Raw genomic sequence first — 13,684 nt, 5'->3', positions numbered from 1 at the left:
ACGCGGCTGGAAAAGACTAAAGGGAACATTGCCGGCAGTGCCCTGCCCCTCCCTCCAAACTCTGTCACTAGGATGCACCCACCTGTCCTTTATTCAGCCCAGCCAGAGCATGGGCCTCAGCCTGAACGGCAGCGCTGGTCCTTGGGCTCCAGAGGGGAGGATGGTCTAGTGGTTAGGGCTGCGAGTCCTGCTTCTGCCACTGACTTGCGTTTCTAAGCTCTGTGCCTCGGTTTTCCCATCTGTAAAATGGGGATTGTGAGACAGGAGGGTAGGGCGCTGGCCAGCCCAGGCTCCCTTGAGAAGCCTATTGGCTAAAAGGGACTGAGAAGGACACATCCCTGCTCCAGGAGGGCGGCCCTCCCTTCCTTCACTGAGCCAAGGGGGGCTGCTCTCTGTGGGAACGAGACCCAGGTCATTCACCTGAGTCTGGCCGGGAGGGGTTGCGTTTGCGGGAGGTGGGGGGGACGTGCCGCCCTGCAACGCGTCACTTCTCTCTCCGGCTGCTCCCAGAGAACGCCCTGCGCAGCTTGCTGGAAGCGCTGACCTGCCCGCCCTACGCCCCGACTCAGCACCTAGAACGAGAACAAGCCCTCGCCAAGCAGTTTGCAGAAATCCTACACTTCACCCTCAGCTTCGACGAGCTCAAGGTAGGGGAGTTGGCGCCGGCGGCCTGGGCTCTCGGCATGCGCAGCACCGGGCGCTCGGCCGAGCGAGTCGCTGCTCCGTGCCGACGGAACAGCCCCGCACCAACCAGGCTGGTCAGCCGATGCGCCCTGGCCCGTTCTGCCGCCTCAGGCTAAGTTGGGACTTGGCGAATTCGCTCCACTTTGCTTGGCGTGCGAGCAAATGGCGCTGAAACTAGCCCACATTAGCTCCCTGGGCCACTCCCACCCTTCGCCGCGGGGGTAGCCTCCCTCCACGCCTCTTTCAGCCATCTCTTGGAAGCGTAGCCCCCCAGTCTCACCGCTCCAGATCTAGCCCCCATTCTGCCGTACGGGAGCGTTCCTCACCCCCTCTCTGTCCACGTTTGCTGCAGATGACCAACCCTGCCATCCAGAACGATTTTAGCTACTACAGAAGAACCATCAGCCGAAATCGCATCAACAATTTGCAGGTAAGAGGTAGGTCCCCCTCCCGGAAGGGGTGAGTTCCTCTCAGCAGGCCGAGTGGAGAGCTTGCCCAGTGTGGAATGGCTGGAGGTCTTCTGAACTGGGTTTGCACCGGGTAAAAAAACTGCCGAAACCGCTAGTGTAACCCACACACCTAGACCACAGCAACAGATAAGACCACGAGACCTCCCCAGCATAGGCTAGGAGCCAGCTGGCTTTTAGCTCAGAGGCTAGAGGCCCCTCTACTCAGCTCCAGAGGGCACTAGCAAAGTAAGAGTGGGTCTAGCAGGGGCAGTGGGGGTCACACAATGCTCCTCAGAGGGGTGGCAGAACGAGACCTCCGTGGGGGCTGCTCCCCGTGGGATGCCTAGGAGGAACCAGACGCCTGCCGAGTGAGACTCCCTGCACCACCCGCACAGCTTGGGCAGCACCACCCTGAACCCCGACTGGGTCAAGCCACTACCACAGAACTTCTGCGCTGCCATGTCCCCGGGCAGAACGCCGTCCCCCGGCGAGCCCAACCTTAGAGAGGGCAGGCAGCCAGGAAGAGCCTCGTGCTATCAAAACATTCTGGCTACGTCTAGACTGGCATGATTTTCCGGAAATGCTTTTAACGGAAAAGTTTTCCGTTAAAAGCATTTTCAGAAAAGAGCGTCTAGATTGGCACAGACGCTTTTCCACAAAAGCACTTTTTGCCGAAAAGCGTCCGTGCCAATCCAGATGTGCTTTTCTGCAAAAAAGCCACGATTGCCATTTTCGCGATCGGGTCTTTTTTGCGGAAAACAAATCTGAGCTGTCTACACTGGCCCTTTTGCGCAAAAGGATTTTTGCCCGAACGGGAGCAGCATAGCATTTCCGCAAGAAGCCCTGATTTCTTACAGTAGGAAGTCAGTGCTTTTGCGGAAATTCAAGGGGCCAGTGTAGACAGCTGGCAAGTTTTTCCGGAAAAGTGGCTGATTTCCAGAAAAACTGGCCAGTCTAGACACAGCCTCCCAGAACAAGGGCAGGTGCAAATGGGCCCATGGGCTTTCTGGGCAAGCGGGAAAAGGGCCGGGAGAGCAGGCTGGGGGCAGTCTAGGGCTGGTGCACAGACGAGCATGGGCTCAGCACTTGCCAGTCCTGCTGGGGTTCACACGACCATCTCGCGTCCTGCAGCTAGACGCCGAGAGCGACGTGAACAACGAAATGGCCAACCGGATGTCGCTCTTCTACGCCGAGGCCACGCCCATGCTGAAAACGCTCAGCAACGCCACCACCAAGTTTGTTTCCGAGGTGAGTGAGCCCCCCAGGGAGAGAAAGAGAACCCCAAAGGCTGGCAGGCAGGGGGCTGGTGGAGAGGAACCCAGCCCAGCCCCTTGATGCTCCTGTTGGGTAAACCAGCGACCCTCCACCGGCGCCCAACAGCCGTCATTTGGCCCCGAGATTCACCACGAGAGAAAACAGGACGTGGGCCCAGGAGGACTCCTCCGTGAATTCAGCACTTTTCCAGCATCCCTGGCCCGGATCCTGTGTCCTAAGAAACTGGCCTCAGGTAGAGAGAGCAGCCCCCTGCAGAATAGGCAGGAGAGTTTACAGAGGGAGGGTGGGGGAGCTAACGAGATGAGTTCGTTATTCAGTTCCTAACTGATGCCTCCCCAGCGAGGGACAACACGGGAGCAGGAGGCGAATCTAGTGTCTCTTGTCTGGCTGCAGAACAAGACCCTCCCCATCGAGGACACAACTGACTGTCTAAGCACCATGGCCTGTGTCTGCCGGGTGATGCTGGAGACCCCGTGAGTAATTCCTCCTGGGGCTTGTAAAATCAAAGGGCTGGAAGTCAGTCAATGGCCACGGGGAAGGCCGGACTAAGCAGCCGCCCGACTAGGCGCGAGTCCCTGCCGTGCCCGAGCACTGGGAGCAGCGTTCCCTGGAAGCTGCGTGAGAGTCACATGCTGATTAGCGGGGCGCCCACAGCTAGGTTTGTGTTTCCAATGGTGGTGCACATTCACACATGCCTCGGTGCGTGTAAAAGTTTATTCCGCACTGGATGGCAAAAATCCGCACAGTGACTGAGAGCTCCTTGCAGGTCCCTAAGCCCAGCTGCATGATAGGCACCCACGCAGAAGGGCCATGTACAGGTAGAAGTGACACCCCCCTACCCCGGAAGATGCCAGCAGCAATGACACCATCAGACCCTGCCAAACTCTTCCCCCGGCTTCTCATTGTGACCCCTCTCTGGCGGCAGGGAATACAGGAGCCGGTTCACCAACACAGAGACCCTTCTCTTCTGCATGCGAGTGATGGTTGGCGTCATCATCCTCTACGATCACGTCCATCCCGTGGGGGCCTTCGCAAAGACCTCCAAGATCGACGTGAGTGACTCTCCGTCTCAGTACACGCCACAGGGCCCCGCAGGGGGGCGTTGGCAAAACACTGGAGGTGGGAAGGCTGATTCGGGGGGTGCCGGGGGACCCGCCCTCGGCCTGGCAGTGGGCAGGACCATCCTGCCAGACACCTCCCAGATCAGGCCCCGTCGGAAAGACGACCCTGAACCTCCACCCGAGTTCTGCTGGTTCTTCCGGCTGGAGGACCCCGTCACAAGCAGCCGAGCGCGAACCGCCCCTGCTGTCCCCTCTCTCAGCGAGACACTGGGGGGCACCCCCCAGAGCCAAGCCTCGCCCAGTGCTTTCCGGCCTGCCAGGCTGGAAGTCCGACCCCCAGCTGCATCCCTGCCTGCCGGGACGTGCAGGAGACCCGCCCCAGCACATGGACTCTGGGCCCCGCACATGGGCTCACTGGAGCAGCTGGCAGGCCCAGCGGCGGGGGCGGGGGGGTAGGTCAGAGCCCAGGAAGCTCCGGAGACACATGAAGGGATGGAGGACGGCGCTAAGGCCGCCTCAAGGCTTAGCTTTGCCCACCCGTTGGGGACCGCCCAGTGAGACCTCTGGGGATGGCCCCTGGCTGGGGTTTTGCCCCCCCCCCCCGGGTTTTAGAAGACACGGTGCTTAACACACCTAGGCCCCTGCAGAATCAGACTAGAATCACAGAAGCCTCAGGAGCCAGCGCGTCCAGCCCCCTGCCCGAAGCAGGACCAGCCCCGACTCATCAGCCCAGCCGGGGCCATGTGGAGCCGGAACTTAACACCTCTAGGGCTGTAGACTGCACCCTCCCCCCCCCGGGAACCCGTCCCAGGGCTTCCCCACCCTCCTCGGGAATAGCGCTTCCCCAGAGCGCCACCCTGCAGGGCTGCCCCCCGGCGGTGGGACGATTCCAGAAACAGGGCAGCTCTGAAATCCCAGCTGTGATTTTTGGTGCTTGGGTCTGCCTGGCGGGGCAGCGAGGACGGAATCTGGACGGGCCTTCAGGCGGCGGGGTCTTCTCTGGGGGCGGTCGCAACGCTAGCCTGACGGAGGGTCGGGTGCTCGTGCCTGCCGGTGCCACGCTCACCCCTCCGTCCCCAGCGCTGGGCGCAGACACAGCCAGAAGGGAGCGGGGCGGAGAAGCCGCGCGGAGGACAGGGGAGTTGTGCCATCTGCGGGGGCGGGGGCTGCCGTTCCCTGCACCCACCTGCCACGTGCTCGTCCCACGGGCGCTCTGACCAGCCTGGCTCTCTCTCTCCCATCCCGGCAGATGAAAGGGTGCATCAAAGTCTTGAAAGAGCAGCCTTCCAACAGCACAGAGGGGCTCCTGAACGCGCTGAGGTAGGCACAGGCCAGCCGCTGCCTTCGCCTGTTCCACGTGAGGGGGGTGGGGGGCTGTGGTCACAGGAGCTGCCTCTCCCCGTGGAAACACGTCCGCCTTGCAGGAGCCGCCTCGCCAGCTGGAGCACCCCACCCCGCCGCCAGGGATCTCAGCGGCTGTAGCTTAGAGACACCCCCGCTCTGGGAGCCGGGAGGAAGCGCGCTCCCCGGGGACGTGCTGGGGAGGGTGCTTGTCCGCCCCATCTCTCCCCACAGTTGACCTTCCCGGGCGAGGAAAGGAAGCGCTGCTGGCTGTGAGCCACTCGCCCAGGCCTGGGCTCAACGCCGAGACAGCAACAGCCGCAGTGACCCCCCCCCCTTGTTTAACCTTTCCAGGGGCCAGGCTCACAGTCGGGGGGCTCAGGGCCACTTGCAGTAGGGCCTGGGTGGAGTTTGAACCCCAGAGCAGAACTGCAGCCCAAAGGGCGATGCAAATAGAAATGGTGACGTTTGCACACAGAGCGGTGCGGTACGCAGGCCAGGGTGCAACGACAACCGGGGGATTTCTTTGCATGTAGAGGCCCCTCGCACTTAGCTTGTGCGTGCACCTGGCTCAGGGGCAGATACACCGCTCCCTTCCCCCACCCCCTAGCGTCCCCAGAAGCGGGGGAGCATCTCAGACTTCACGGTGTCTTCAGTCCTTGGCTCTTCTGCAGGACGTGCCCACCCGGAGGCTGATTTTCATCTGTCAGGCTGGGTGTTTTCCTGGGGTGGCAACAGCCGCCTGAGCGCTGAGACCCTCAAACTCATTTCAGAGAGGTCACCACACAGCCGGAAGGCGGTCGCCCCTAGCGACCGACTGGGTGGGGGCCAGGGACCTAATGACTCAAGGCGCCTCGTCCCTCTCAACGGGCAGGTTGGTCTTGTGGCTGAAGCACGGGCTGGTTCAACTCCTACCTCTTCTAGTTACTTCATGCCTCAGTTTCCCCTCCTGTAAAATGGGGGTGATAAGACGGCCCTTTCTCTCACCTGTGTAGACTGAGCTCAGGCCAGTGGCCTGACTGGAAGGCTGTTCTCTTGCTGTGTGTGCAACACCTAGCACAACGGGCCAAGGCCTCCGGACAGGGCAGTAACACAGAGCCATCGGGCGTTCCCTGAGTGAGCCCGAGCGAAGACTGTTTCTGGTGCTTGCCAATTGCTCTCTCGGAGGCATTGATCCAAAGCTCCAGGCCCGTTCTCCCAGAGGGGGTTAGGTTGCTCCCAGCTGTGCTTGGGATCCACTCCCACTAGGGAGATCCTCTGGTGGCTGGTCTCTGGCGAGTGGCTCTGGGGGCTGCCGGGTCCGGGAGAGGGTCGGGGTTCGGGCGTGCTTGGACACGGTGCTCCGTGCGCCACGGCCAGCCCGTGGACGAGCCCTCGTGTCACACCGGGGCTTGCAGGCCCCATCCTGGCTCCGCCCCAGGGGAAAGCAGCCACGTAGCGCATGATCTGTTCCACCCCGGGGCTTGCCTGGGATTCCGGCCTGTGCCTTGAGGTTCCCTGTTGCCCTGGGCGGTCACGGCTCAGAGGGGCCCTGACGGGAGAGCCCTGAAACGCCGTCAGCCTGACGCTGGCCTGACCTGGCCTCGGCGCAAGCAGGAGACCGGGAGCCAGGCCCTGGGGCTGGACTCCTGACTCGTCCTGGTTGTGCGCGAGTCGCCGCCCCGCTGGCTGCCTCCGGCCGGCCAGCCAAGAGACGGGGCCGTGGGGGTCTCGTCTTTCCCTGCCCAGCGGGGACACTCCGCCGTGGGGTCAGGCCGGGATTTCCAGGGGGACCGAACATGTCGGATGTGGTGCCCAGCACCTCCCATAAGGCCCCAGGCCAGACAGGGAGTTCGGGGCAGAGCCGGCCTCTGGAAACCACAGCTCCGGTCTTGTCCTCGGTGCTGCGTCAAGGACCCGCTTATTGTCCAGGCGGGGGGGTCCTGAGGGTCAATGGCTCGTACCGCACCAGTGGCATAACCGCCCCTCTTCCCTTGGCAGGTACACCACCCGGCACCTCAACGACGACACCACGTCCAAGCAGATCCGGGCCCTGCTGCAGTGAGCGCCGGGGGGCGGGAGGGGGCGGCCTGTCCGGCTGAGGCCTGGCGGTTCCGCCGCGCCGCCGGCAGGACATTTTCAATGTTGCCATGTTGCTATAAATAACCATGATCACCGTCGCCATTTTGTAAAGAAAGGGGGAAACGTTTTTAAAAATAATAATAATAATAAAAAGAGAGAGAAATACACCAACCGACGAAGCAACCCTTCCCCCCCCCCGCCGCCCCCCAGAAAGGGTCAGCGGCTCTGGCCGGCTCCCTCCTCCCCACATCCGCGGTGACACGACATGTCCAGTTCTCAGCCTGCCTGAACGTGGGGCGGGAGCCGGGGGTGGTGTCTGCGGGGCAGTGGAGGGTCTTTACCTGGACTCTGCCCCCAAGTGCCAAGGGAGGGGTCCAGGTGGGGACGGCCAGAAGCCGCCCCTCCCGACATGTAAATAGCGTGTCTGAATCACACCACGTGCGCGGCGGGGACGAGGCTGAGGATGATGAAGAAGAGAAGGCGGAGGGAGCATCGTCTCTAGACCCTGCACTGAGGCCACTGGAAACGGCTCGTCACACCGGTTAGATTTTTAATATGAAACAATTAAAATCCACTCACCTGTTATTTTGTACATTTTTGTGTGAAATAAAATAGCATTTACTCTGTTTATTGCCAGTCCGGCGCCGCCTCTGTCGCTCGGCCTCCCTGGGGCCCGCTTTATGGGGGGAAGGGGGCATGGCCGGCAGCCTCCCTGTGAGCAGCTGGCCACACTCCCCGGGGCACCCGACGGTCATAGCTTCCGGTGCAGCAGAGGGAGACAACGGAGCATGCGGGAGCCAGGCCTGCCCATTCCCCACCCTGCCGTGGGTCCAGCTAAAAAGGGCCCAGACCCACCCGCAGCTCGGCCCCTTTGGCGGCAAAACGCTGAGGGTCCCACCAGCCTCCTCCTCTGGGCTGGACCCTCTGGGGTCTTCCTCACGCCAGGCTCTTGGGTCTTCCTCCTGCGGGCGGCGCCCGACCCGCTGCCTTCCCATCACAGCTGGGACCCCTCCACTAAGCCCTCGGGCCTTTGCCCAGGCGGGCGAGGGCTGCAAGGGAGCAGGAACCAGCGGTGAAAGGAACTTAACGCTTCTCCCGATCCTGGCCTAGCGCAACCCTGGCTCCCAGCTGGCGTTGGCCTCAGCCACGTGCTGGGCGCCCCCCCGCTGACTTTCGGGACCAGGAGGCGCTCCCGGCTAGCCACGGCCCGTTCGTGCGGTGCTTCCTGTCCTGCAGGTGGCGCCGCGACACTGTCGGACACGGCGCCCATCCCACGCCCCGCCCCGTGGACAGAACATTCGTACAGGTCCAACCTCACCGGTCGGCAGCCTCCAAGGTCCAGCGGGAGAGGAGTTCGCCGGGCGGCCACTGCTGGGGGTGGCTGAGTTCCCTGCAGCCCCGTAAAGGTTGTTTGCAGCCCCCAGGCCTGGCTCTCGGTGTTCTGGGCTGCGATTTAGCTCGAATTTACCCCGACTCTCTTCTAAGCGCCCCACGAGCAGCGGGCATGCTGGCAATGCTGCCAGGCACTCCTGCCCTCCCGACGTGCAGCACCCGTCTGGCCCCGAGGCTGCCGGACGTGAGAGGTTCAACCCGAATCCACATCTGTAGCTGCAAAATGAGCCGCAGTTCCCCGCATTGAAAGCCACAGCTGCAGGCGCCCGCGGCGGGAGAGCGAGAGCCGTAGACTGCTCTAGATACCAAACGTGCGTCCCCGGCCGCACACGCGCTGCGGCTCTCTGCGTCCGTACCGGAGGCTGCGGCTACCTGCGGAGAGAAAGCGGATCCGCAGATTTGCCGGGCTCTGCCCCCGGCTTGGTCTCAGCCGTGCCAGAGAAATCCGAGCCCCGAAGCGGGGGGCAACTGCCTGAGAGCGGCTGGGGAACAGGCCTGCCTTAGCGTGGGCCGTTGCCGTGGGGCGGGACCCGGCCACGCAGTGCACTGCTCCCTGCTGACCCATGGGAGGGAACTTCCACCCCGCCGGCCCATCAGCAGCCACACGGCGGGAGCCAGTGAACCCCGGGCCTAGTAGCCGACCCAGCTCCCGTCAGCTCTGAGCCACGGCACCACACGACAGCCCGGCGCCCTCAGAGCCAGCAGCCTCCGGGCTGTGGTGGAGCCTGCCCCGGCTCCGGGATGTCCAGCAGGGCCCAAGAGGGGTGGGGGCAGGGCTTGGACAAGCTTTAACCCCGACCCCATCCATGTTCCCGGCCTCGGCCCAGCCTGCCCCCTCATCGCACTGGGCGGCTCCTTTCCCAGCCCGCGGGACCCACCCTCCTGCTTCCAGCTCCCGCCTGGCTGCCCGGGACCTCAGGCAGGACTTGCCGCCATCAGCCCCCGCCCTGCCTGGCAACAGCCCATGAGCTCTGTCACCTGGGTGCACAGCCTTGGGGCCACCCCCCCATTACCCCGCGGGGTCGCCCCTCCATGCCCCCAGCCCCTGCGCCTCCACTGCGGCCCTCCCCATCCTCTCCAGCCCCTGCCAGCCCAGCCCAGCCCCACTCCCCTGCCCTCATCACGCCACCCCCTACCATCCACCGGTAGGGAGCCCCTCTTCCCTGGCCCTCGGGGCTCCCCGCCTCCCCATACCTCCCAGCTGCTCCTTCGCATCCCCCCTCGCCCTCCCTCGCTGTCCATCCCCAGGCAGGGACACCAGCACCACGGGCCTGCCACGTGCATCCCTGCCCCCCCTGCCCACTGCCCACTCCTGGGGCGGGAAATGCGCTCAAGCAGCTAAGCCCCCCCCAGCGTTGGCTGAGCGCTCTGCAAAGCTGAAGGGGGGGGCTCGGACCAAATGGGCCATCAGATAACCAGGCCTGGGGTCCGGGCACCTCGACAGGCTCTGCCCAGGGCCCGCGCCGGCCGAGCAGGGGAACCCTGGGCCCCGACTTGCCCCCGGACTGGTTTGGGAGCCGGGCGGGCCCAGCGCCTCGTGCCGGCAGTGAGCGGCTCCGGGACACAAGACAAGCCGGGGATCCGGCGCATGCAAAGCGGGTCCCTGACGGACGGGGGAAATGAGAGCAGATAACCAGCCCCACGGGCCCGGGGCGAGAGTGGGGGCTGGGACAGCCCGTGGGGCCTACGTGCTAAGCCCTCGGCCACCTTGCAGCAGCTGCAGCTCCTGTGCCTAGGGTCCCCCCCCCCCGCTGTCTGGGCCGTGCGACTAGCCAAGCCAGGTGCCCCCGAGAGGCAGGGTGAGGGAAGGCGTCTCCTGCGGGGCCCCCTCCAAGTCCCTTGCCCTGGAAAATTCACCGGCATGTGGCACCGGGCTCGGCGCTGCAGGGGCGCTGCCGGGAAACGCAGCTGGGCCCCCCCGAGCCCTGCCACCCCCCTGCACAGGCACCTTGGGCAGCAGGGGGGCTGGCGGCTTTCCCAGGGACCCTGCCGCCAAGTCTCCCGCCCAACCGCCACTCGCGCCGCTCACTGGGCCAGAGTCCACATTCCAGGAGGTTTTGCATTGTGAACCGGGCCTCCCCCCCGGCCAGTTCTGGCGCTAAGCTCCAGCGCCTTCCCGCCAGGCACTCTGATTCCCTCCCGCCCGTCCTGCCCCCCCAGCCTGAGCACAGCGAGCCCAGCTGCAGCCCCCGGGCTCCCCTGCCAGGCCCCTGCGGCTGGCAAGTGCCGTTCCACTCTGGCCCTCTTGCTGCGTTCCTCTGGGGGCCAATACAGAGCCCGGCCGCCCGCCCCAGCCCCACTTGGCCCCAAAAGCTGGAGTGGAGAGACTAGTGGTTAGAGCAAGGGGCTGGAAACCAGGAGTCTCGGTCTTCGGGCCGGCAAGGCACATAACGAAAAGGAAGTAAAAGGTGAACTAGTTCCCCGGTAAGCATTAGCCTGGCTGGCATGATTACCTAGTAACTGGTTAACCGGTGGGGGGTGTAGCCTGCTCCCACAGGGCCCCAGCTGGCCGGAGCAGCCCCCACCCACCGAGGCGGGAGAAGCGGGCCAGATCCCGGTTAACCGGTTACAATTATACCGTGTAACCGGTTCACCTGAAGGGCACGTACATCCCACAGCTCTGTGGCTCAGCTTCTGCAAGCCGGGGGCCTCGGGAGCCCCCCCACCTCTGTGGGGTGGAGATCCTCGGGGAGGGGCTCAGCGCAGAAAACCTCCCACGTGCGAACTGTGCAGAACCCAAGCGGCCCGGGGCTCAAAGGGGTGATCTGCCCCCGTCACCAGGGCGACGGTCACTCTCGCCGTGCCTCTCCAAGCGGGGCGGCGGGGAAGGAAGGCAAAGGAAGGCCCTCAGATGGGGATGGGGGAGGGGAAGGTTGTTGAAGGGGGCGTGGTCTCTGGCAAAAGGGGTGTGGCTTTGGGCAGAAGGGGCGGGGCTTGGACTAGCCTTCCCCAGGTGGGACTTCACCTGCCACCCATGCCCTCCAATCCCTTCCTGACAGGAGCAGAGGGGACGAATCCCACCCCCCTCCTCCGACACCTCCCTTCGGTGGGTGGAGGTGCCCCCACGATTTCCCCAGGCAAGACGCAACCAAGAGAACCTAGTTCTGCCTCCCCTGCCCCTCCACTCCGGGCAGCTGCTAGTGGCCCCTGAGGAAGGGCAGCTGCAGCCGGGGGCGATGCCCATGAATCCCAACACACCCAGCAAAGCTCTGCCCCCCCCCTCCCAGCATGAGCTGGGCAAAGCCGGCCGAGCACAGGGCTGGGGGGGGGGAAGTGGGGGGGGGGCAGCCGCGATGCATGACACTGCCCCTGGCAATGCTGGGGCCTGTTCTCAGCCCGCAGGCCTCGACCTCAGCGTTGGACGGGGGAAGGGGACCGGCCCCGTTCCTGAGAGGGGGGCGGGGGGGGGCTGAAGGCTCCTGGGGGGCTGACGTTTCCCAACAGCTGCCCAGGAGAGCAGAGACCCTGGGAGGGGGAGGAGAATAATCCCTGCGTTACGGCCCTTCCCTGAACTGCAGCTCGCTGGGCCTGTGGCCAGGATCCGGGGCGCGGCCACATTCCCGCCGCGGGCTCTGCCGCCAAACCCTGCTCGGCCCGGGGCTCTGTGAACCCCTCCCCCGCGGCGTCACACCCCACGGGGACGCCCTGCCCGGAGCCCCCGGGGGCACGGCCGCTCCCCGCCGCGCAGCCACAGCTGCAATGCTTGGCGCAGGGCCTGACGGAGCCGGAGCCCCCGTGCGCATGAGGGGGCAGAGCCCTGGAGAGGGCCTCAGGAGGGCTCAGTCACTTCCCTGCTGTGAGCCCCCATTTCCCCATCTGTGAAATGGGAGTAACAGCAGCATGTGAGGGGGTGGGGGGGAGGAGAGACAAAGGCAGCAGCTCGCCAGGCTGCCAGTGATTTAAAAGGGCCTGGTCTCCCAGCTGCTGCTACTACTGTAGGAGCCAGAGCCGTGGCCCCTTTAAATGGCCACTGGAGCCCCAGATAGTGTGGTCTGGGCAGCCCTGAGGGCTGGGCGAGGGAGGCTACCCACCCGTCCTGCCCCTTCTGCCATGGCCCTGCCCTTTCCAGGGGCCCCATAACTGCCTCTCCCCCCACCTGCCCGGGGCCTGGTGAAATCTGTCACCAGCCCCAGCAGTGACCTCACTGGCAAAGCGATTCGCGACCGAGGTAACGGCTGAGTCTGAATTACTAACGGGACTTGCCTTGAGCGCGACTGCGGCACCCACCCCCCGCCTGTGATGGGCAACTGCCCCAGCCACGAGCTCCTTCGCTTCACTCTGCCCTCCGGCCGCCTCCCCTGCTGCTGCATCCCAACCAGTCGCAGCTGGCCCGGAGCACTCGGAGCTCCAGTGCCCAGACAGGGTGCTGGGATCCTGGCCTGGCAGGGAAGTTCCAGCCCCGAAGCAAAGCTCGGTGGGGCGGAAACAGCGAGATCCAGGGTAGCCACAAAGCTTGTGGAGAAAGCACCGGAGCCATCACTGATACGGCCGCCTCCGTCCGGGCATCGTGGCCAGCCCGTCTGGCCCACGCTGGGCAGCCGCCAGGGCGGGGGTAGGGGGTGACTGCAGTTGTGGCTGCCAAGTGCCAGGAGAGCCCTGTGCCTTGCTTGGGGGCTGGATGCCGACAGTGCAGGACGGAGCCCGTGGCCTCGGCCATGGGGGACTGAGCTGCGCTGGGGCACCCACAAGCTGTGGGTTGGTGCCCTGCGCTCGGGACTGAGCTGCGCCAGGGCACCCTGCAGAAGGCGACCGCCTCGGGGGAGGGGTGATCACCCCCCTCCCACCATGATTCGTGATTGGCGGCTGCTGAAAAACAGCGCGAGGAGGGGGAAGCGCGACTCCAAGCAGCGGTTCCTACAGGGAAGTTGGCACCCGCCGGAAAACTCCCCGGCCCTGTGTAAACAGCCCGTTGCATCCTCTATTTCAGGCTGATTGGGGGAAGGCAGCTGCTCTTCCCGGCCAGTCCTAGCTCCAGGCGCAGCAGCACGGTTTGCAGAAGCACGGTTTGCAGAAGCACCAATGACCCTCCCCCCTATTTCCCACCCATGTGAGGAATACATTTTGTGATGTGCGCCGAGGCACGTGGGGATGTGCACCGCCAGTAGAAACACAGGCTGCCGGCTGCGGGCGTGCTGCTCACCACCTGGGTGGCCGCCCAAGCGCTCAGCTTACAGGGAGCAGTGCCTGCCGCCAGTCAGGAGAACCACGGGCCAGCCCAGCGTGGAGCTCACTCAGCACTAAGAGCTGGTGCTAACAGAGGTGCCCTGCCCCCAGGTGCTGGGGACTGTGGATTCCCACAAGGGCAGAAGGCAAGAGACATCCCAGCAAAGATTACACATGTGCGTGCAGGAAGGAGGGGTGGCTGCTGTTTGACCCTGCGGCCAAACACCCTCTGCCAGGCTCAGAGGCAACCCCCAGCCA

At 64.4% G+C, this 13,684-nt stretch overlaps 1 protein-coding gene across 7 annotated transcripts in view; it reads left to right on the top strand.

Moving 5' to 3' along the window:
- Positions 1 to 7,499, top strand: part of LOC102445639 (CYFIP-related Rac1 interactor A-like) — a 39,686-nt gene extending 32,187 nt beyond the window's left edge. For 6 of the 7 annotated variants that reach the window (XM_075909015.2, XM_075909013.2, XM_075909010.2 and 3 more), the window contains 7 exons: positions 511 to 647; positions 1,037 to 1,114; positions 2,265 to 2,381; positions 2,802 to 2,881; positions 3,334 to 3,460; positions 4,719 to 4,789; positions 6,791 to 7,499. In XM_075909015.2, the coding sequence (XP_075765130.2) occupies positions 511 to 647; positions 1,037 to 1,114; positions 2,265 to 2,381; positions 2,802 to 2,881; positions 3,334 to 3,460; positions 4,719 to 4,789; positions 6,791 to 6,854 (674 nt within the window). In that variant the 3' untranslated portion in view covers positions 6,855 to 7,499. The remainder of the gene's footprint in view (positions 1 to 510; positions 648 to 1,036; positions 1,115 to 2,264; positions 2,382 to 2,801; positions 2,882 to 3,333; positions 3,461 to 4,718; positions 4,790 to 6,790) is intronic. The other variant, XM_075909017.2, reaches the window with a different exon arrangement.
- Positions 7,500 to 13,684: the final 6,185 nt, after the last annotated feature.

Source organism: Pelodiscus sinensis, chromosome 26, assembly GCF_052426305.1.
Source record: "Pelodiscus sinensis isolate ZL-2025 chromosome 26, ASM5242630v1, whole genome shotgun sequence".
In the NCBI taxonomy this organism is placed as follows: domain Eukaryota; kingdom Metazoa; phylum Chordata; order Testudines; family Trionychidae; genus Pelodiscus; species Pelodiscus sinensis.
This window is presented reverse-complemented; position numbering and strand designations above follow the sequence as displayed.